The sequence below is a fragment of the Branchiostoma floridae genome, chromosome 16 (assembly GCF_000003815.2).
Source record: "Branchiostoma floridae strain S238N-H82 chromosome 16, Bfl_VNyyK, whole genome shotgun sequence".
In the NCBI taxonomy this organism is placed as follows: Eukaryota; Metazoa; Chordata; class Leptocardii; order Amphioxiformes; family Branchiostomatidae; genus Branchiostoma; species Branchiostoma floridae.
The window spans coordinates 14,492,283-14,514,654 of record NC_049994.1 but is presented as its reverse complement, the minus strand read 5'-3'; the positions used below and the strand labels follow the sequence as shown (position 1 = coordinate 14,514,654).

General features: G+C 42.2%; 2 protein-coding genes across 2 annotated transcripts; both read left to right on the top strand.

Moving 5' to 3' along the window:
• The first annotated feature begins 432 nt into the window (after window positions 1–432).
• On the top strand, window positions 433–11,060 carry LOC118432808 (nose resistant to fluoxetine protein 6-like). The gene is made up of 16 exons (XM_035844428.1): window positions 433–770; window positions 1,917–2,065; window positions 2,438–2,534; window positions 2,759–2,858; window positions 3,398–3,494; window positions 4,136–4,238; window positions 4,424–4,591; window positions 5,141–5,234; window positions 5,922–6,023; window positions 6,279–6,447; window positions 6,619–6,698; window positions 6,884–6,985; window positions 7,244–7,355; window positions 7,727–7,925; window positions 8,778–8,920; window positions 9,780–11,060. Exons 1-16 carry the CDS (start codon window positions 755–757, stop codon window positions 9,888–9,890), a joined length of 1,842 nt encoding a protein of 613 aa, XP_035700321.1. The 5' UTR covers window positions 433–754; the 3' UTR covers window positions 9,891–11,060.
• Window positions 11,061–15,214: 4,154 nt separating this feature from the next.
• On the top strand, window positions 15,215–19,873 carry LOC118403393 (nose resistant to fluoxetine protein 6-like). Its single transcript, XM_035802103.1, has 7 exons — window positions 15,215–15,546; window positions 16,728–16,876; window positions 17,326–17,422; window positions 17,642–17,741; window positions 18,531–18,627; window positions 19,230–19,332; window positions 19,518–19,873. The coding sequence occupies exons 1-7, from the start codon at window positions 15,234–15,236 to the stop codon at window positions 19,691–19,693; spliced, it is 1,035 nt and encodes a 344-aa protein (XP_035657996.1). The 5' UTR covers window positions 15,215–15,233; the 3' UTR covers window positions 19,694–19,873.
• Window positions 19,874–22,372: the final 2,499 nt, after the last annotated feature.

The following is a 22,372-nucleotide window of genomic DNA, read 5'->3' as shown; positions in this document are numbered from 1 at the left end:
CAGGTTTTCATGCAACGGATCCAATATAACCATGTAAGAAATAGCCCATAGCACCAGCGAAAACCATTGGTAGTTTTTGTTTTATTCAGTACCAAGGTGAATACATGAGGTTAGTACATACATTTTGTATAAACTGCCGCACAATTAACTGAATATGCAGAACTACCCAAACTGCTGACCAAGCCTATCTGTCGTTTCTGTGTGACCGGTATGAGGACAGTATGTGCTGTTTGAAAAACGACCATGTCAGTTGTTGGGATAAGTGACTCAGTGTTGAAATGACCTAAATGTCATCCTATGAAGAGAACAGACCTTTGGTAGACCAAATATGTTTACTACTATGTTTGCGTAACGTCATTGACCCATCTCCTGACTGGTCTCAACATTGCTTCGACCCTAAGCTTTTTTTTTCATAGCTTCTAGACGTGGTGACGAAGGTTCACGCTATTCTGCTTATACGAACAGTAACTTGAGGCTGTTACTGTACATTTATCTTTGTTTGGCTGTAGTGATCTTAGCCAAGTCACAGGCAGTATGGAACCAAGGTGTTCCCGACGCTACAGGCCAGTTTAACTTCTTGGCCTCCTTAATCAGCTCGCAAGAACCTCTTCAGCAGAAACTTGCCGACACCATCCGCGATTTTAGCACCGTGAACTGGACTGATATCTCCATACCTGCCCAACCCACCGCCAACATCAGCCAGCAGTGTCAGAGGGATGTTGCTCAGTACAACGCAGACCTGTCCCAAGGAAAGATGTACGCCCTGCAGAGTAAGTGAAGTCCACATCGATCTATTCCTTCGTCCTTAAAGGTGACCTGAACAAGGAACACTTGTTTCCTCATACAGCCCACCGTGGTGGAGACGTTCGTTCAAAAGATCAAATATGAAATAAACTAAACTAAGGATTAGGTCTATAAAATGGAACACAGACTAGCAAGCTGCTAAATTATTGGAATACAAGACTGTCATGAGAGTCCTGATGTCTGGCTACATACTCCAGGTTTTTAAAACATGCCTACCTGTAGTTATCCGCATTTGGCACCCTCTATAGTCTGCCCATAGTTGACCGGAAATGGCGGTAAGTCAGGCACTGAGGACCTCCTGGTTAGCCTCATAGTATCAAGTTGGGCATGACTATCAGACTGAATTTAACGCGTGACAATGTTAAATGCTGAGGAGATAAGATGAATATTGTGGGATTGTATTTGTCGATGGAATCAAAACTGTCAATTTGTACGGTGAGATTGCTTTGAAATGCAATGTTATAGCTTGTTTGATATATGCCTGAATTTTTTTAGACAATCCACATGCCAGATGAGGGGGAGGGGGGGTATATTAATGTGACGCGTTATCTTATCTTGATACTTACTCCTCTTCGAACTAATAGAACAAACGCAAAGCAAACATTCTACCTGATCTTTGCCCTGTTGCTTTTATATAAGACAGACGATAGGAGTCACAATGATATGGCCACCCTCTTTAAAAGTTGTTGACTGTACATACCAGGGTTGTCACCAGCGTTATTTTTTTTAGTCCCACTCATTGTTTGAGAACCTCATATTATCAGTAGTAGTATAGTATTTCTGTATTCTTTAACCAGGATGGCCCATCTCAGCGTAAAACACTGCTTTACAATGGAGCCCTGGAAGACATACATGTAACATCAACACATACATGACATATAAAAAATGGAAAAATAGTCCATATTCAGAATCCATATTCCGGTCTGGTCGCAAGGTACGGTCACATTACAGCATACAAAATTTGAAAAATACAGTTTTCCTCAGTTTCATGTCATGAAATTTAAATTATTTGACGCACGGGGTGAATTATTCCGTCCAACAAATAGGACACAGTTCTAGTACAAACATTAACCTGCATCAATCAGAAATAACAAAACCTGATTTTTAAACAGTGCTGGACGCAGGAGGAAAACCCCCAAGCGGAATCTTGGGCGGAAACCTGGTCTGGACCGGTAGCTACTCGCAGTGCGTGAACATCACGAGGAAAGGCTTCAACATCACCTTCGATGGGAAGTTCTACATGGCTACGCTGGTACCAGTGGTGGGTGTATGATTGTTTGAACCATTATTCATTCAGGAGAAGCTAACATTGAACTGCAGGCCGCTTGTCATTGAGGTCATGAGGCAGGTTAGGGCCAGATAAGATATAACAGAGATACAGATTACATAATTTAAGTCCTATATATCATTGCACATACATGGTAAAACATATAGTAGAAAAAACTAGTTCATGGTCCGTGCCCGTTCGTTTTCGTCATTGCTATTACTTTTTAAAGTCTCCCGAAGGAGATTTGGAGTCGTACGTGTGTAGAAGCTATAGTAGTTAAGCAAATGTTAAAATAAAGTGCTAATTAAAGTAGAGGTCGCGTTTCTTATAAATTACTACGATGATAAGTCAATGTTGTTTCTCCAGGTCGGCGGCGGAATAGCCGGGGTGACTAAGTTAACGATCGGCGTTTGTGTGCCCAGCTCCTGTAATCAACATGACGTCAACCAAACATTGGACGGCAGTAAGTCAGGCATCGAATCTCGCTCGTGACTCAAACTGTCGATAGAACATATTTATGATATGCCGATTCGTAATTATACATATAGTACACTGCACTTCTTATTAATCATTTTACTAATTATGAAACAAATGATTCAGTATAGTACCTTATATGTTAGATTGCGTTGAGATGTACTTGCGTCTCAGCCTGATACTTTCTAAACGAAGACAAATGTTCTTTTCCAGGTATCTACTGGCGTTTCTTTGTACAGCAGGGAATACTGCAAGTGACGTCAGCCTATTCACAGGAGTCCCCACCAATCCAGAATGTCACTATCGCGGCGATGTGAGCATGTTTAAAATCTTCTGTTTGTACCTTACTGAAGATATCGAATACTACATGTTTGTCTACTTATTCCATGTTCATTTGATTATACGAATGGCATCCTCTGGGAACTCTGAAACTGATGAGAGCGTTGGAATACAAAAGCTACCTTCAGTACGAAATATAAGTGGCCAGGAAGGTTGAATAAATGACTAAACACACCGACTATGGTTTACCGAACAATAGGTTTATTTTGTTCTTTCACATCTTCATCTTTGACTTTGAAATCTACTTCGGAATTCTATGACATATGTGTCCTTTTTCCGATATCTTTTTTCAATGTACGGCACATATTTGCTCATTTTACAGCTGCTGTGTACGATTTAGAGTGTGATCGAAAACTATCATTTGTGGAAACGGATGATAATTGATGCGAGCGCAGATGTAATCAATATAATCAAATCAACATGGCCTAATAAGGATAGATGCTGAAGACATTCAACACTACCCCTGTCCAATTTATAAGACTGATATGTCTGTCCCCTGGGTTCTTTGCACAGCTGTATCTGCAGTGTCCTCCTTCTCCTCATAGCGATCGGAACCGTCTATGACGTCATCATCCACCAGCCCCGACTGATGGCCATAAAAAGCCAAAAGGTAAGCAGATTTCGTAGAACCATTAAATTAAAAGTTTTAGCTTAAGTGGGCGTTTGAAATCCGACCCTTAAGACTAATAGGAGCAAATTATATGTAGATAATGTACACATCTCTTGTGTCACACAGGCAACATCATTGCCATGTGATGCTGAACATATAGAACTTCTTTCAGGAGTCAGAGACCTTGTCATAGTTTTGAACGTTGTGCTATGATGATCTAAGTGGATCGTTTTGGCAGTAGAAGATTTAGTGTTATCGAATACACTAATATACTAATTAGATGATAATTTCATAACGTTCATAAGACTGCTATGTTAGTGACGTATTTACTTACTTATTGTAATGACTCCTGGCATGTTGGGCAGCAAATCTCCCTCTCCCCCGGCCTTGGGCAACCCTCTGGATACTATCCAAGGTATGGTTTAAGCATTCCAGTTCTTTCTATTCGGCGCTGTTCGCCTCTATATGTTCCTCGGTCGGCATTGTTTCCTCTTTCCTTCTGGCGTACTGTGGTGCTATTCTCGCCATGTCATATGGTTCTTTCCTCACCCAACATGTGCCCAATCCATTTACGTCTTCTCCTGAGGATGATGGTTCCATACACTCTCGTGACAGTGACGTGTGTTGACGTAATGTTGCAGGAGAGTGAAGCACAAGGATCTGACGTCACTGCGAATTTACCTGACGAAAGGACACTGCTGGTGAACCGACTTCCACGCAAGGAAACCCACGCAACCAAAGAAGGTCCGAATAATTTTTATCGATGTTTTAACCCCTTCTACGATCCTTGACATTAAAACTATCACAAATCGACATCATGTCCAAGCAAATCATATTTCTAAATGTCAAACAAATCGTAAATCTATCATAAAACATGTGATATCAGTTGTGGGGTTTTGCTATGTCTTGAACTGCTCCATCTTCCACAGGTATGACCGGCCGTATCCTCCTGTGCTTCTCCCTCTACACCAACATCGGGAAGGTCCTCAGCACCAAACAGGCGCCCGGCAGCATCAGGTGTCTGCACGGCATCCGCTTCATCAGTATGACCTGGGTCATCCTGGGGCACACCTATGGTGCAGCTCAACCGCACTTCGGTATGTATATTGTGCGTATTTAACCCCAAACTCGACAACTCACAGAGTTACAGCCATTTGGGTCCGCGTGGTGTATGTATGGGTCATCCTGGGGCACACTTACGGTTATTGTGAATGACACTTTGGTACGCAGATTGTGCATATTCAGTTACCCAAAACTCGGCAATTGAGTTTCCGCTTTTTCGGTTCGCGTGGTAATCCGCTCAAAAATCCGGGATCTGTGCCCGGGGTTCAGCAATAACCATAAAGCAATAAGTATAAAACAAAATATATACTCCCTGTTGAACTCCTATCGTTTATGAAAACCTCCTCTTATTGAACGACAAATCTGATTACCAAGAAAAGCAGTTCAACACTTTGAAGTAAAATCAGGGTCGTGAGTGTGTGCACCAGTGTATGTGTGTTTGCGGCGTGAGTGCGTGTGGGTTTGCCTGCAACGAGAGTGTGTGATGTACGTGTACTAGTGTGCGTGTGCGCGATGTTGAAATTACCACATAACCTAATGTTACCCATTTAAAATGTATAGTTATGCTACATGTGCTCTTTCAGACAACTCGCTGCAAGTCTCGGAGGCCTTGCAGACATTTACAATTCAAGCCATCAGTAATGCTTTCGTTGCTGTGGACTCCTTCTTCTTTCTCAGGTAACAAATAGCTACAATGTAAACTGGTGACCGTGATTCAGCTACATGGTTTAAAAACTTGTCCCTATCTATATCCTTTTGTACGTTGCAATAGGTCATTCCAACTTAATTGAATATTATATTCTTAGGATCAATAGCTCACCATTACAAACTACTAAGTAACCCGCATCTTCTCTTCGGCCATCTTTCGAGGCCCGAAGGACACATCTCTGACATTCTTTCTCTTTCTGACTTGCCACTCTCAGTGGATCTTCTCTTTGCAACTATACTACAAATTGTATGATTAGCTCAGAGTCACTTTGTACAAACTAGTCGTTTGGCATCCTTATAAATCACTTAAGTTCAATACTTAATCCGTGTCCTACCAGAAACACCTACGGGGGGGGGGGGTGTCAGGATTCGCGATTAAACAACTTATGACCTTGTCTGTGTAACACAAACTCCGCTGTCCAGGGCTGTAACTGGCCCCTCCCCGCGTGGGCCGGCGGATGATTGGCGGGCTGCTATAAGCGAGATTTAATCAGGCTACTTATGACCCATCAGTTGACCCATTTCAAACATTTATTTGTTCGATGGCGGTGCTAATATACGTTAATGTAACTTGAGTGTGCCGTAATCTTACCTGTATTTGTTCATTTATGTTTGCTTAATGAAAAATCTCACCAACTTTCACGTCTTTCTTTTCAGTGGACTCCTGATGTCATACCTTCTAATCAAGCAGATGGAGAAGAACAGAGAAAAGGGAAAATCAGTTCCATATGGGATGGTGTATTTCCACAGATATTGGAGGTGAGGACATTCCAAAAGATGTTTAATCTGAAAGTTTAACACTTTCGATGTTTTCGGTTTTAGTCACACGTATCGTATCTTTCTATAAGCTGATTTCATTTTTTGTTTTCTTCTGTTTTGTTACGAAAACCATTCCACCAACTACACTACATCAAAAAAAGCTGGGTACTGAACAGTTTGGTCAATGACCAGCAAATGGAAATATCATATAATGAACCGCCCTAGAACACAATTGCCTTCATTGTGCACCCTCAGGTTGACACCTACATACATGTTCGCCATGATGCTGTGGATGTGGGTACTTCCCTACATGTTTTCTGGTCCATTCTGGCCGCAACCTCCTGACGGGCTAGATCCAAACTGTGGTGACAACTGGTGGACTAACCTACTATATGTCAACAACTTTGTCAACATTGACAGGATGGTAGGCATATGTTTGTTAAGTTTTACGTGAATATGGTGTACGAGACAAACGACAAGTAAAATTAGTAGTGCTTGAACCACATATACAACAACATTTTTTACGTATATCTAATTATGTATGTGCTATGTTTAAAGTGTCTTCATCTAAATCTGTGCCTCTTTCTCTCCTTAGTGCATGAGCTGGACCTGGTACTTGGCCAATGATATGCAGTTCTTCGTCATCGGAGTTCCTCTTGTCTACATACTGTACAGGTGCGTCGATTGTCGTACCTCATTACAAACAGGAGTTGGAGACCTCATACCCCATTTAAACGTTTTTTAAATCTTATGCAAATAGCCTCTGTATTTACATAGTCCATGCATGGTGATGTTTGTGTTTAACTAGCTTACACGTTAGAATTATTACGCGGCTCATGATAAAACTCCCATACTCCCAGATGGCAGATATTGGGGATTGTTATGCAGCTGGTTCTTCTGTTGGCAAGCTTCATCACTACTGCAGTGCTCAGTTGGCAATATGACATGACAGCACCCGAAGGGTAAGGATACGGTTTGACAGTTCTGACAATGCCGTCTCTTTCCCAATATAACGCTTTTAACTCCTAAATTTAAACTTCCTGTTATATAATCTATGCTGACCAATTCCTCTTCCTCATTGCTTTGACTTAATATCACCAAAATGTTTCGATTTATATGATGTCGTTAACTGAATAGTCATTTGAATCTTCTGTATTAACGTTAACATTGCTGTAGAGGATTCCACAGAAATATCTACAGTTAACATTTACCATCCGCAGAGACGTTACTAAGTACTACGAAAAGCCGTACTGTCGTATCGGGCCGTACTTGGTGGGAGTAGCTGTTGGCTGGCTGCTGATCAAGATAAAACCGAAACAGACAAAGAGTATGGTGAGCCAAACAAGTGTTTGTCCGCTTGTGAGAAAGAACAAATTGTAGATAAAAATCATTCTTAGTTACACAAAGATTTCACACAGTAAATCTATGCACACGAGAAAAAAAAAAACAGTAACAGGTGCAGTAACTGTGATAAAGTTGATAAGCATAACTACCCTTCTCTCATGATTGATGTATGAGATAAGCCCAGAGTGTCACATTTGACACCCTCCACTGCTACCATCATTGTTGTGACTGAAATTATGGACATTAAGAGTTATCAACGCTTTGCTAATGCTCATCTATCGAAAGATTATCACAAACGTAGGCACCGATGATGGTATTAACTTCTGTCCCTAACTGCGAATCTCGCCTTTTCGCACCAGACCATGAGCCTGCTGATGACTATTGGTTGGCTCGTTGCTGCTGCCTTTGCCTTGGCTGTGTTGTATTCAACTTACGGCCAGTACCACGGCACTACTCTCCAGACGGAAGCCGAGAACGTTCTGTACCTGACTGTCCACCGTACCGTCTGGGCCATGGCGCTTGGCTGGGTGGTTGTCGCATGTCATCATGGATACGGAGGTACAAGTGTAGCACAGTGGTAGTTTCTTCGGCCCGTGACCGAGAGGTTGCGGGTTCGAATCCGCCTGCTGTGTTACCGATCTTGTGCCCTTGGGAAAGGCACTTTACACGACTTTCCTCACTTCACTCAAGTGAAAATGAGTACCTAGCTTCGGCTTGGGTCGTCCTTCGGATAGGACGTTAAATGGAGGTCCCGTGTTCGGGGAGAGCAACACCCCAAGCACGTTAAAGAACCCGCCACATGTGCGAACATCCACCCGAGCGGATCAAACCATTCCGGCCAAAATAGGGGTAGGGAATCTCCCGAGCAGCCCTCGTAACCCCTGCTTCGCCTATTGGGTCAGTTAGTCCTCACCCATAGTGAGCAATTGGGCTGGTCTCAATCATGCTGTTACAGTTCCAATAATGTAACCCGTAACCTTGAGTGGCCTTCATGGCCTTGTTACGTGGTGACCATTGAGTAAAAAAAAAAACATAGCTCCTGCCTGCGTTAGCCGTGTACTTACTGTTGTTGTTTTGAATCACAAAGCACAATATGTTATCTTGGGGAATCAAACGTTTAATTGTTATATATTAATACAAGTCAACATAGGAATATTTCAATAACTTCATACCTAGGCCGAAAACTGTTTCCGTCAGGGCATTGAAAGTCTTTGTTCTTTACTCATTGTTAAGCAGTATTTGCTTTAAGTAAATCATCTAGATGTTATACTCTTACGTTTTGCAATCATAATGTGCAACTCTGAAGGTACCATATCAAAAACATTGTACTCAGAGATACGAATAAACGCCACCTGTTAAGTTGGATTGGATCACTATTTCCCATTGACCGTTGTGATGTACTCACTACAGGAGTGGTGGACATCATCCTTTCCTGGGATGCCTGGGTGCCCCTGAGCCGACTGACCTACTGTGCCTACCTCATACATATTCTGCTGTTGACAGCAGTAAACTTGACCTTAGAGGTGCCCATCCACTACACCACATTCACTATGGTACGTTACTGTACACTCCTGCAAAGAAAAACTCAAAGTGACTAGCAAATATATACTTCATCTTGGAGGTGCCCATACACTACACCACATTCACAATGGTACGTTATTGTACACTTCTGTAAAGAGTAACTCAAAGCGACTAGCAAATACATTATGTACATTATGTAATCTGTCTTCCTGATAATAGTGCGTGCATTTGTGCTATAATGAGCGCCTGCCCTTGCGCTACCCGAATATAAACGAATAGGCCTGCAGTTCCAAAAAAGACCACAGGGGGGCCCAATTCTGCACTACTTACTCTTCGGTCTCAATTGCCCTGTTGCCCATCAGGGGGTGTACGTAGCCCCTGGACAGGCTTCGAAGCGACAAATTTGTCCCGATGGACTGCCAGATCCCGCGTGGGTACCTCTCAGATTTTGAAACAAATTCGCGGCCCGGGCCCGGTAGCTGCAGGGCATCCCACGGTGCGACGTAGGGGTCATGCCCGAAAGTGCAAAGAAAAACATCCCGTGACTGCCCGGCAGGGCCTCCTTTTCCAATTTTGACTTTCAAGTAAGCAATACTCTCTGCCCCAAGAGACATGTAAAATGTATATACCACTATACGTCACGACCATAACATGTCCAGAACACGAGATGGCAAAACCGCTGCAGTACCTTAGAAAGTCACTAGGTTTCATTAGTCTTCTTGGCGAAGTTAGACAGACAACTATTCAGGCTTTCATTGTTTCATAAAAACCTTGTCCATTTTACAAACTAGCGGGACTTGAGCATCAAAGAACATATCACACCTAACTTTTGTCTCTTGTCTCATGACTATCGGTTGGCTGACTTTCAACATCCGTTTGACTTTTTTCCAGATCTACTTCTTTTTGGGACACGTGACTCTATCCTACGGTTTGGCCTTCCTGTTGTCTGTGGCAGTGGAAGTACCATTGATGGGAGTGGAGACAATCATCTTCAACAAATAAGACAGAACATCTGAGATATATTACACGAAAGCAACCTTTTCATAACGAAGGGCAGGCGACCTATTCCTTATCATCTTTCATATTTCTGATGGTGTGATTATACTTAGCAAGCATCAGAAATTTAAATGAACTTTAGATTTGTATGCAGTGAGGATTTAGCACAATAGTGATTATGAAATTTGGAATGTTTGTTTTTCTTCAGCAGCTTCTGTGAAAAATAATAGTGTAGGAAAGTATGACGAATAATTACAAGCGATTTGCCTTTGAGAAGAAACTGGAATCTGTAGAACAAATTCACAAAAGCATTTAGCGTTTGCATTCTTCAATTTTCACAAGGTTCAGAATACTATGGAAAACTTTACATGTATCCATTACAGTTCCAAACCATAAACTAATGGACTATAACTTACGTTTATTACTTGCAATGAAAAGAATTCACATCTGTCTACATATTATGTCTTAAATATGACACTACTATTAGTAGATGTGTTTTACGGAATTTCTCATAATCTATGCAAATTATTACAACATTTGCATGATCTGTAACCATTACTATGCCTGTGTGTTTATATCTATGCTCTGATCGGTTGATGACAGAAAGGAAAGAACAGGCAAATGAAAACAGTATCTTTTCCATCGGAACATTATTCCACAAATGTGATCACCTCACTCTGAATTCCGGGGAGGAACTAACGTTCCCTACAAATTACGGGACAGTCTAGAGAGATGACAAGAGATTCAAACGCCTATAACTGGTACATTAAAATATCAGATGATATTTCAACCAAAGAAAAGTAAACTGAGGGGAACTACATATACATGGAAGTCAAAGTGTTGTTTAGTGTAAGATATACATGCTTTTTATCTGCTTAGCGGCAGACGTACTTAGTGTTGTTTGAAACATGAATATGCTGCATTTGAAGACACATATGTGAGTGGAAAGCCCTGATTTTATCTAATCGCATTAGCAACAGAAACAGACGTGAAGTCACAGCAAAGTCAAACATATAAACTTTAATGTCTTACATCCAGCATAATTTTCAGTAATAAAATCTATAGGTGCAATATGTACACGTATCAGCACTGTGATAGCGGTGACAATGTATTAATTGATATTACTTATACCAAGAGATGTGATGTGCCATATCACTTAATAAATTTGTATCCACAACATCCACAGCATCATTACTTTTCGATTTTAGAGAAACATACTATTAGGTAATTGTGAAACGTACAATTTTTCGGCAGTCATACATGTACATTTTTGCAAAAGTGCGTAGAGTTTTAAACGTGTAGATACAAAATGTATAATGCAGTAGGTGTCATCAAGTGCGCTACTTACAATTATCATCTTGGCAAAGTATAGAGTTGCATGTAGCCAATTACCAAATATTATGCTACAGGTCAGCTTTATAAAGCCTTTGTTGAATTTGACAAAGTAACTACATCTTATAGTTAACAGATAATGGTTGTAGACGTGTCAGAATGAAGTCAATTCAAAGTGAGCTTTATTGTTCTGTCATATAAGAAGCACGAACGGAAACCACACGATCTGGTTATGAGTAACATTGCTCTATCGGAGGACTGTTACAGTGATAAAGGAGTCCCCACAAGTGGTGTTTAAGTTGACATTATCGTGGACTGAAACCGTCACCAGGCCATCTATCCGGCAGCTCCCTCCGTATGCTATGATAGGGAAAGAGTCCATGTTGTTGGGCGTAGGGTCGTCAGGGTTCCAGCTTACAGCAAGCTTCCCGTGAAGTTCAACATCAGAGGAGACGGTCAAAGTGTCCGACACAGCTGACGGAATAGGGCTGACTAGATCAACTTCCAGGACACTGGTATTTGACATAAAGAGACTACCTTCAATAGACAGCGATCCGATCACGCTTGGCCCACCAGGGTTGAGTTTTCCTCCATTTACAACCACTCTTCCATTGACCTGACCCTGTAGATATGCCGTGCCACGTTCTATGATGATTTGTGATGCAGTGACCGTTGATTCCGTGGACATTTCAAGCAAAGCATCATCACCGCCACTTGTCAACGTGTCTATTTGTAAGTAAGATTCTTCGCGAAGAGACAACCTGCCTCTCCTGTTCCCGTATCTATCTTGAAAAAGACATCGTGCGTTGGTCAGTAGAAAGATGCCATTGTTTTCTAAAGTGTTTCCACTATTCTGCCAGATACGGTCTGTGTTGAATGTGTCAGTTATTTCAAACTTTCCACTAGCGAGATTTTTCACGCTGCCTTCAACTACCATCTTCCCCAAAAAGCCATTTGATGTTGCCCTTGTTGACGAGATCTACGCCAGTAGATATGGCCTTGTCTGATGAAGTATCTAGAATGATATCTCCCGTGTTCAGGACATATTTCTCAGAACAACTAGATCTCATGATGTCGGATGAGTCATACGATCTTGTGGAACACTGGTCTTCTTGGAGAGAGATGCTTCCAGACTTCCATGTGATCTGGCCACTGAAAACTGTTGCCTGTCCAACGTAACAGTTGCCTTGTATGATAACGGAACCTTCAGAAACGCCGCCAATTATCACTCCATTTTTCCACGTGGTCACCCCTCCTAACACTCTGGAGGATATCTTATGAATGGCTGTGGATCTGGGTTCGATTATCAAGCTGGAATTGTCCGGCTCAACAATCCAGAAGTTTTCAAAGTTTGAAGAAATCCTCGCATGGACGTCGGGATGCATATTCCCAGGTATAAGTCTTCCATAATTCTCGACGCGACCAGTACCAGTGATGGCTCCACTTCTGGTCATTTGAATCCGGCCCTCTTCCTCGTTCCTTACCACCCCGGGACTATCAACTTCAAGAGCGGAGCTGACTTCCAAAAGTCCAAAGATTTGAAGACTCCTGACGGAAGTGGTCCGCCGATCCGAAGACTGTGTTGACATGATAAGTATCTTGGACTGGTTCGCCAAAATCAAAATTGAGAATTATTCAGCCATCGCCAACACATGTGCCAAATATCATCGCGCCCGCACCAACCGTTCAGAAGATATAACTCCGGAAAACCCCCTCTCGGACACAAAATTCGACCTGCCGTGTCAAGTTCAAACGCGACAAGGCCCAAAGTCAATCCTAGGCAACAGACAACAACTTCCCACCCATGCACCAAAAATCGTCGCAATGGCGCGTATCGTTCCGGACACACAGCGCCAAAAGTGCCCAAAAAACACAAAAAATGCCACCTTCAATGTCAAGTTCAAGCGCCAGGAGGCCCAAAATCACACCTGCGTGTCAGGCTACCACCCCCAACCCACGTACCAAAAATCGTCGTGCTCGCACCATCAGCGCCCTACATCCCCAGCTACCAAAAATTCCCACGCCCATGAAAACCATACCTGCATACATGCAGGTAATAACTTAACTAGCAGTCAGCATACACATTTCAACAAGCCAAATCTCTTCTTAGGTAACAAATTATATTCTCAGACACAAACCATCCAGTTGACGGTTAGACTGTACACTCTAAATCCGCGAATGTACCAGCCCGCACACTCATGCTGGTGGTTGTTTTAGAATTCTGGACTGCTCGGCTACGACGTTTTTATTCCCGTGGTCTAGCTCCCTACGTTGTGTTTCCATGGTCACCTGACCGACCCTAGCAAAAACTTGCTAAACTTACCCTTTTCTTTGGTCGACCGATAGCGCTGGCAAGGGACGTACAATTTTCGATGTGGCATCTGTTGAGTGTTGTAGAATCGTTTTCCATATTAGGGGCACAACCCGCCGTACGTTTTTTTTTGAGGCCACGTTTTGGGGAAGGACTGGCAACAACAGGGTGGGAGTACGTCAACGCACGTCACTCGCACGACAATAAGTATGTGTTCTGTGGTATAAGTATGTGGTATGTGGATTCGGTTGCGGTAATAAGTATGTGGTCTGAATGCCGTCAGTGGTTGCGTGCATAGTTCGATGTGCAACTGGTGAGTTGTACGTGCTTACAACGTACGGATGCGGTACTTTAACTAAATACGTACGTAATAAGCTAAAAAGAAGCCAATTTGCACAATCAATTAACTAGCAAAAACTGCTAAAAGTAAAATCTGTGTTAAATAAAAGAGATTGGCCTTTCGTGATATCTCTAATTGCTAAAACTTTATTTTTCTAGTTGATATGCTGATTGAATTTTTTTTGCTTAAAATGTACATATCTACCTATAAGCTCCAATCATTGTTGCATTTCTCACATGTACAGTGGAAGCCAGTTAATTGCACGTCAGATAAACGCACACTTCGGTCAGTTGCACGGAATCCCCGAATCCCGCGGTGGTGCGGTTCAGCTTGGTAACTTTGCATTATCGCATACGCCGGATAAATGCACGGAATTCGTTGGCAAATTGGATGTGCAATTAAGCGACCTCCACTGCATACGGTTCCTGCCATACAACAAAGAAAATATCAACATTCCCAATCACCAATGGCAACCTTATGGTAAGTGCCGCTTTTCCCAGCATCCATCACATGTCAATATGGCGGCGCCCATGATTGGGAGCATAACCAAGATAAGGTTTTGCTGTCGCAAAACCTGTAGTAAAAATATTTGGTCTACCAAAGGTCTGTTTTCTTCAGAGGGTGATATTTAGTAATCTCCAAGCAGATTCTACAATGGCATAAGATAGTACCAAACTGGCCAAAGAGTGTAGTCAGCCAATAGGTGTCCATTTGCCTTGTAGCGAAACACGCTCCTAAGCCGACTTCACTTCTCTGCCAGCTTTTGATACTATCTTATGCTACCGTAGGATCTGCTTGGAGATTAGATATTTAGGTCATTTCAACAATGACTCACTTATCCCAACAACTGAGTCGTTTTACAAACAGACTGTATTCATGTGGGTCACACAGAAATAACAGATAGTCTTGGTCAGCGGTTTGGGCAATTCTGCCCATTCAGATCATTGCATGGCAGTTTATAGGTACTAACTCCATATACCCCATGTAGGTTTATATGTACTAACTTCCTGTAACTGCCTTGTTACTAAATAAACAAACCTTACAAATGGTTTTGACTGGTGCTATGGGCTGCTTCTTACATGGTTCCGATGGATTTGTTGTACGAAAACCTGTAACTTATTACAAGTTGAAAGTTAAGTTCTTGTGCAGAAAAAGCAAGGTGTCGCAAAATGCCCATTTAAACATCCATAAACAACTGTTCCCAACCTACTGCGCACTGTTCTCAATGTGTATTCAGTGCGTTATCACCCAATTGTGTAGCTACGTCGTCGGCCCCGTCTTCTGACTGGTATCAAAATAGCTTCGACCCTAAACCTTATTTGCATAGCTTCTAGACGTGGTGAAGAAGTGCCGCTCCCCTGCTTATATGAACAGTAACATGAGACTGTTCTTGTACATTTATCTTTGTTTGGCTGTAGTGATCTTAGCCAGGTCACAGGCGGTATGGAAACAAGGTGTTCCCGACGCTACAGGCCAGTTTAACTTCTTGGCCTCCTTAATCAGCTCAAAAGAACCTTTTCAGCAGAAACTTGTCAACACCATCCGCGATTTTAGCACCGTGAACTGGACTGATATCTCCATTCCCGCCCAACCCACCGGCAACATCAGCCAGCAGTGTCAGAGGGATGTTGCTCAGTACAATGCAGACCTGTCCCAAGGAAAGATGTATGCCCTGAAAAGTAAGTGAAATCCACATCTATAGAGTCCAGTAAAGGTGACCTGAACAAGGAACACTTGTTTCCTCATACCGCCCACCGTTGTGGAGACGTTCGTTCAAAAGACCAAATATGAAGTAAAATAAACTAAGGATTAGGTCTATGGAATGGAATACAGATTGACAAGGTGCCAAGTTGTTGAGATACGAGACCGTCCTGAAAGCCCCGATGTCTGGCTACATGCACCAGGTTTTTAAAACATGGCTACCTGTAGTTATCCGCATTTGGCACCCACAACAGTCTGCCCATAGTTGACCGGAAATGTCGGTAATTCTTAAAGAAGTCAGGCACTGAGGACCTCCTAGTTAGGCTTCATAGTATCAAGTTGGGCATGACTATCAGACGGAATTTAACGCGTGGGAATGTCATACACCAAGTGTTTAACAGAGGTATTAAACACTGAGGAGATAAGATGAATATTGTGGGATTGTATTTGTAGATGGAATCAAGTCAACTTGTACTGTAACGGTGACATTGCTTTGAAATGCATTGCCATAGCTTGTTTGGTATATGCCTGAATTTTTTTAGACAATCCACATGCCAGTTGTGTGTGGGGGTGTACATTAATGTGACGCGTTATCTTATCTTCATACTTACTCCTCTTCCAACAAATGGAACAAACGCAAAGCAAACATACCACCTGATCTTTGCCCTGTTGCTTTTACATATGACAGCAGATAGAAGTCACAGTAATGTCACCACCCTCTTTAAAAGTTGTTGACTGTACATACCAGGGTTGTCTCCAGCGTTATTTTTTTCAGCCCCACTCATTGTTTGAGAACCTCATATTATCAGTAGTAGTATAGTATTTCTGTATTCTTTAACCAGGATAGCCCATCTCAGTGTAAAACACTGTTTTGTAATTGGGCCCTGGAAGACATACATGTAACATCAACACATACATGACATATAAAAAATGGAAAAATAGTCCATATTCAGAATCCATATTCCGGTCTGGTCGCAAGGTACGGTCACATTACAGCATACAGAATTTAAAAAAAATACAGTTTTCCTCAGTTTCATGTCATGAAATCTAAATTATTTGGCGCACGGGGTGAATTATTCCGTCCAACAAATAGGACACAGTTCTAGTACAAACATTAACCTGCATCAATCAGAAATAACAAAACCTGATTTTTAAACAGTGCTGGACGCAGGAGGAAAACCCCCAAGCGGAATCTTGGGCGGAAACCTGGTCTGGGCCGGTAGCTACTCGCAATGCGTGAACATCACGAGGAAAGGCTACAACATCACCTTCGATGGGAAGTTCTACATGGCTACATTAGTACCTGTGGTGGGTACTAGTATTTGATTGTTTGAACCTTTATTTATTCACGAGAAGCTAAGGTCATGAAGCTATGTATGTAGTTTAGTAATGTTGATTGGTTTGAACCTTGGAAGGTTAGCCCAAATAAGGTAAAAGGTTTCTTAGTAAAAGAATAAATGAAATGTGGGAAGAGGTAAGGGTCAGATAGAATAGTCAGACAGAGATACAGATTACACCATTTAAGTCCTATATGCCATTATATATACAATGTAAAAATATATAGTAGAACGAAAAGCTAGTTTATGGTACGTGTCCGTTCGTTTTCGCCATTGCTATTAGTTTAAAAGTTTGAAAGATTTGGAGCCGTACGTGTGTAGAAGCTACAGTAGTTGAGCAAATACTAGATTAAAGTGCTAAAGTAGAGGCCGCCTTTTCTTAGAGATCACTAGGATGCTAAGTCAATGTTGTTTCTCCAGGTCGGCGGCGGAATAGCCGGGGTGACTAAGTTGACAATCGGCGTCTGTGTGCCCAGCTCCTGTAATCAACATGACGTCAACCAAACACTGGACGGCAGTAAGTCAGGCAACTCGCTCGTAACTCAAACTGTCGATAGAGCATATTTATGATATGCCGATTCGTAATTATACATATAGTACACTGCACTTCTTATTAATCATTTTAGTAATTATGAAACAAATGATTCAGTATAGTACCTTATATGTTAGATTGCCTTGAGATGTACTTGCGTCTCAGCCTGATACTTTCTAAACGAAGACAAATGTTCTTTTCCAGGTATCTACTGGCGTTTCTTTGTACAGCAGGGAATACTGCAAGTGACGTCAGCCTATTCACAGGAGTCCCCACCAATCCAGAATGTCACTATCGCGGCGATGTGAGCATATTTGATATCTTCTGTTTGTACCTGGCTGAAGACATTGAACACTGCCTGTTATCCATGTAGATTTGATTTGATTATGTGGATGAAATCCTCAGAACCCCGAAACTGATGAGAGCGTGCCAATAAAAAAACGTTTGTTTACCCCCAAGTTACCTTCAGTACGATATCTATGTGGTCAGGAAGGTTGATAAATGACTAAACACACCAACTATGGTTTACTGAACAGTAGATTTTTTTGCCATTCTTGTTCTGTCAGATCTTCATCTGTGACTTTGGAATTCATTTCGGAATTCTATGAAGTGTCCGTTTTTCAATCTTTTTTCAATGTACGGCATATATTTGCTCATTTTACAGCTGCTGTGTACGATTGACAGTGTGGTCGAAAACTATTTTTGTGGAAACGGGTGAAAATTAACATGAACGCAGATGTCATCCATGTAATCAAATCATTATGGCCTAAGGATAGATGCTGAAGACATTGAAGACCCTCTTCCAACTTCTAACCCTTAAACTGCCAAGCCCGGACATATCCGGCACACATATACATGACCTGTGTTCTGCGTCCAGATATAACCCAGGATAGCGTATCCCCCCGAAATAGCAGCTTTGCGTGCGTGTAGCGCACAAATAAACCCTGGACGTTAGGGACTTTGGCCTTGTTCGGGGGTTCCTTTTTGGAGGTCAGCGGCCAACCCTGGTACTGATAGCATTTTATAGGGCTAAAAATCTGGCAGTTCAATGGTTTTAAGACTGACATGTCTGTCCCCTATGTTCTTTGTACAGCTGTATCTGCAGCGTCCTCCTTCTCCTCATTGCGATGGGAACTATCTATGACGTCATCATCCACCAACCCCGACTGATGGCCATTAAAAGGCAGAAGGTAACTTACAGCAGATTTCGTATAAGCATTAAATTAAAGGTTTTACCTTCAATGTGCCAACAATCAATGCTAAGTTATAGAACTTCTTTCAGGAGTCAGAGACCTTGTCATCGTTTGCAAAAAACTTATTATTATCATTCATATATATATCATTCACATATTATCGTTTTGAACGTTGTGCTATGATGATCTAAATGGAAGTAGAAGATTTAGTATTATCGAATTGCCTAATACTACTTAGATGATTATTGCACAACGTTTATAAGACTGCAATGTTAGTGACGTATTTACTTACTTACTGTAATGACTCCTGGCATGTTGGGCAGCAAATCTCCCTCTCCCCCGGCCTTGGGCAACCCTCTGGATACTATCCAAAGTATGCTTTAAGCATTCCAGTTCTTTCTATTTGGCGCTGTTCGCCTCTATGTGTTCCTCGGTCGGCATTGTTTCCTCTTTCCTTCTGGCGTACTGTGGTGCTATTCTCGCCATGTCATATGGTTCTTTCCTCACCCAACATGTGCCCAATCCATTTCCGTCTTCTCCTAAGGATGATGGTTCCATACACTCTCGTGACAGTGACGTGTGTTCACGTAATGTTACAGGAGAGTGAAGCACAAGAACCTGACGTCACTGCGAATTTACCTGACGAAAGGACACTGCTGGTGAACCGACTTCCACGCAAGGAAACCCACGCAACCAAAGAAGGTCCGAATAATTTTTACCGATGTTTTAACCCCTTCTACGATCCTTGACGTTAAAACTATCACAAATCGACATCATGTCCAACCAAATCATATTTCTAAATGTCAAACAAATCGTAAATCTATCATAAAACATGTGATATCAGTTGTGGGGTTTTGCTATGTCTTGAACTGCTCCATCCTCCACAGGTATGACCGGCCGTATCCTCCTGTGCTTCTCCCTCTACACCAACATCGGGAAGGTCCTCAGCACCAAACAGGCGCCCGGCAGCATCAAGTGTCTGCACGGCATCCGCGTCATCAGTATGACCTGGGTCATCCTGGGGCACACTTACAGTTTTGCTGAACCGCACGTCGGTATGTAGATTGTGTGTATTTAACCCCAAACTCGACAACTCACAGAGTTACAGCCATTTGGGTCCGCGTGGTGTATGTATGGGTCATCCTGGGGCACACTTACGGTTATAGTGAATTACACTTTGGTATGCAGATTGTGCGTATTCAGTTACCCAAAACTCGACAATTGAGTTTCCGCCTTTCCGGTGCGCGTGGTGATCCGCTTAAAAATCCGGTATTTGTGTCCAGGATTCAGCAATAACCACCAATATAGATACTCTCTGTTGAACTCATATCGTTCATGAAAATCTCCTCTTATTGACTGACAACTGTGGTTACCAAGAAAATCATTTCAACCTTTAAACTAAAATCAAGGGCAATTTGCCACCAGTATATGGAATGTACAAATCGTCTGGTCTTTGGTGAACGTTGAGGGGTTTTTTTTACCACGTGATGATGTATGTGTGTACATTGTGTACCCACAGCGTGCGTGTGTGTGTGTGTGTGTGTGTGTGTGTGCCTGTATATGTGTGTTACTTGCGGCGTGTATATATGTGTGTGTGTGTGTGTGTGTGTGTGTGTATGTGTGTGTGTTACATGCGGCGCGAGTTTGTGTGCCTGTGTATATGTGTACTTGAGGCGTTAGTTTGTGTGCTTGTGTATGTGTGTGTGTGCCTGTACATGTGTGTACTTGCGATGTGAATGTAAGTGCCTGTGTATATGTGTACTTGAGGTGTTAATTTGTGTGCTTGTGTATGTGTGTGTGTGCCTGTGCCTGTGCCTGTGCATGTGTGTACTTGCGATGTGAATGTAAGTGCCTGTGTATATGTGTACTTGAGGTGTTAGTTTGTGTGCTTGTGTATGTGCGTGCTTGCAGAGGGAGTTAAGGGCACAACCCGCCGTACGTGGTTATTGCCCGTAAGTTTTTGGGAAGGCCATGTCAGTTAAAATGTATGAGGTACATGTGCTCTTTCAGACAACCCGCTGCGTTTCTCGGAGGCCAGGCAAACGTTTACAATTCAAGCCATCGCTAATTCCTTCGTTGCTGTGGACTCCTTCTTCTTCCTCAGGTAACAAACAGCTACAATGTAAACTGGTGACCGTGATTCAGTAACATGTTTCAAAAATTGCTCCTCTCTAAATCCTAAATCCTTCAACTAATGTTATGTTCTTAGAATCAACAGCTCATCATGACAAAGTAATCTTCTTCACCTCGGCCAAGGATCGTAGGACATTCTTGACATTCTATCTCTTTTTGACGGTGTTATAAAAGACTTAAGGATACCCACCGGCTTGCGGTATCGTGTGGGTACGTCGGGGTTCGTTCACTACGGCACTGTTGTGTTATTTTCGCCAACTTTCCCTTGCACTCACACTGACGTGCGGCACTGTTGCGTTTCTAGAAACCGTCACTGTAAAATAATGAAAGTCATGCAAAAAGAGATTTGTAATGAAAGGATATTCACTTATGCTACTCGGCGCAACAAAAATAACGTATAATGAAGTATATTTTTACTACTTAATCCGTGAGTTCTACAAATCATCTGTCTGTTTACGTCTCGATATATCTTTGTAAGTTTTTTTGTCCGATGGCGGCGCTGACATAAGTTAATCTAATTTGATTGTGCCTTCATCTTGGCTGTATGTGTTTATTCATGTTTGCTTACTTAATAGCTTAGTGAAAAAATAGCTCACCGAGTTTTCACTTCTTCCCTTCCAGTGGACTCCTGATGTCATACCTTCTAATCAAACAGATGGAGAAGAACAGAGAAAAGGGAAAATCAGTTCCTTATGGGATGGTGTATTTTCACAGATATTGGAGGTGAGGGCATTTCAAAAGCTCTTTTGAAAGTTTAACACTTTCGATATTTTCTGTCTTAGTCACAAGAATCGTATCTTTCTATCAGCTGGTTTTAATTTTTTTTCCTCTATTTGTTACGAAAACCATTTCACCAACTACACTATATGAAACAAAGCTGGGTACTGAACATTTTAGTCAATGACCAGCAAATGAAATTTCATATTAGGAACCGCCCTAGAACACAATTGCCTGCATTCTGCACCCTCAGGTTGACACCTACATACATGTTCGTCTTGATGCTGTGGATGTGGGTGCTTCCCTTCATGTTCTCTGGTCCATCCTGGCCGCATCCTCCGGACGGGCTGGCTCGAAACTGTGGTGACAACTGGTGGACTAACCTACTGTATGTCAACAACATTGTCAACTTTGATAGGGAGGTAGGCAGATGTCTGTTTAGTTTTACGTGAATATGGTGTTCACGACAAACGGCAAGTAAAGTCAGTGGTGCTTGAACCATATATAAAACAACATGTTCATTTATATCTATGTATATACCCCATGAATATGTGTGCTATGTTTAAAGTGTCTTTTCACCCACTCTCCTCAGTGCATGAGCTGGACCTGGTACTTGGCTAATGATATGCAGTTCTTCGTCATCGGAGTTCCTCTCGTCTACATACTGTACAGGTGTGTCGATTGTTGTACCTCATTGCAAACAGAAGTTGGAGACCTCATACCCCATGTAAACGTTTTTAAATCTTATGCAAATAGCCTCTGAATTTACATAGTCCATGCATGGTGATGTTTGTGTTTAACTAGCTTACACGTCAGAATTATTACGCGGCTCATGATAAAACTTCCATACTCCCAGATGGCAGATATTGGGGATTGCTGTGCAGCTGGTTCT

What these genes read in the sequence shown, in the direction of transcription:
- LOC118432808 (XM_035844428.1), top strand. An exon ending in AATGTCACTATCGCGGCGAT is followed by an intron (nt 2,859 to 3,397) that starts GTGAGCATGTTT and finishes TTCTTTGCACAG; the next exon opens with CTGTATCTGCAGTGTCCTCC. An exon ending in CGAAACAGACAAAGAGTATG is followed by an intron (nt 7,356 to 7,726) that starts GTGAGCCAAACA and finishes TTTTCGCACCAG; the next exon opens with ACCATGAGCCTGCTGATGAC.
- LOC118403393 (XM_035802103.1), top strand. Translation starts at nt 15,234, where the DNA reads ATGAACAGTAACATGAGACTGTTCTTGTACATTTATCTTTGTTTGGCT. An exon ending in CAACCAAACACTGGACGGCA is followed by an intron (nt 17,423 to 17,641) that starts GTAAGTCAGGCA and finishes GTTCTTTTCCAG; the next exon opens with GTATCTACTGGCGTTTCTTT. An exon ending in TGGCCATTAAAAGGCAGAAG is followed by an intron (nt 18,628 to 19,229) that starts GTAACTTACAGC and finishes GTAATGTTACAG; the next exon opens with GAGAGTGAAGCACAAGAACC.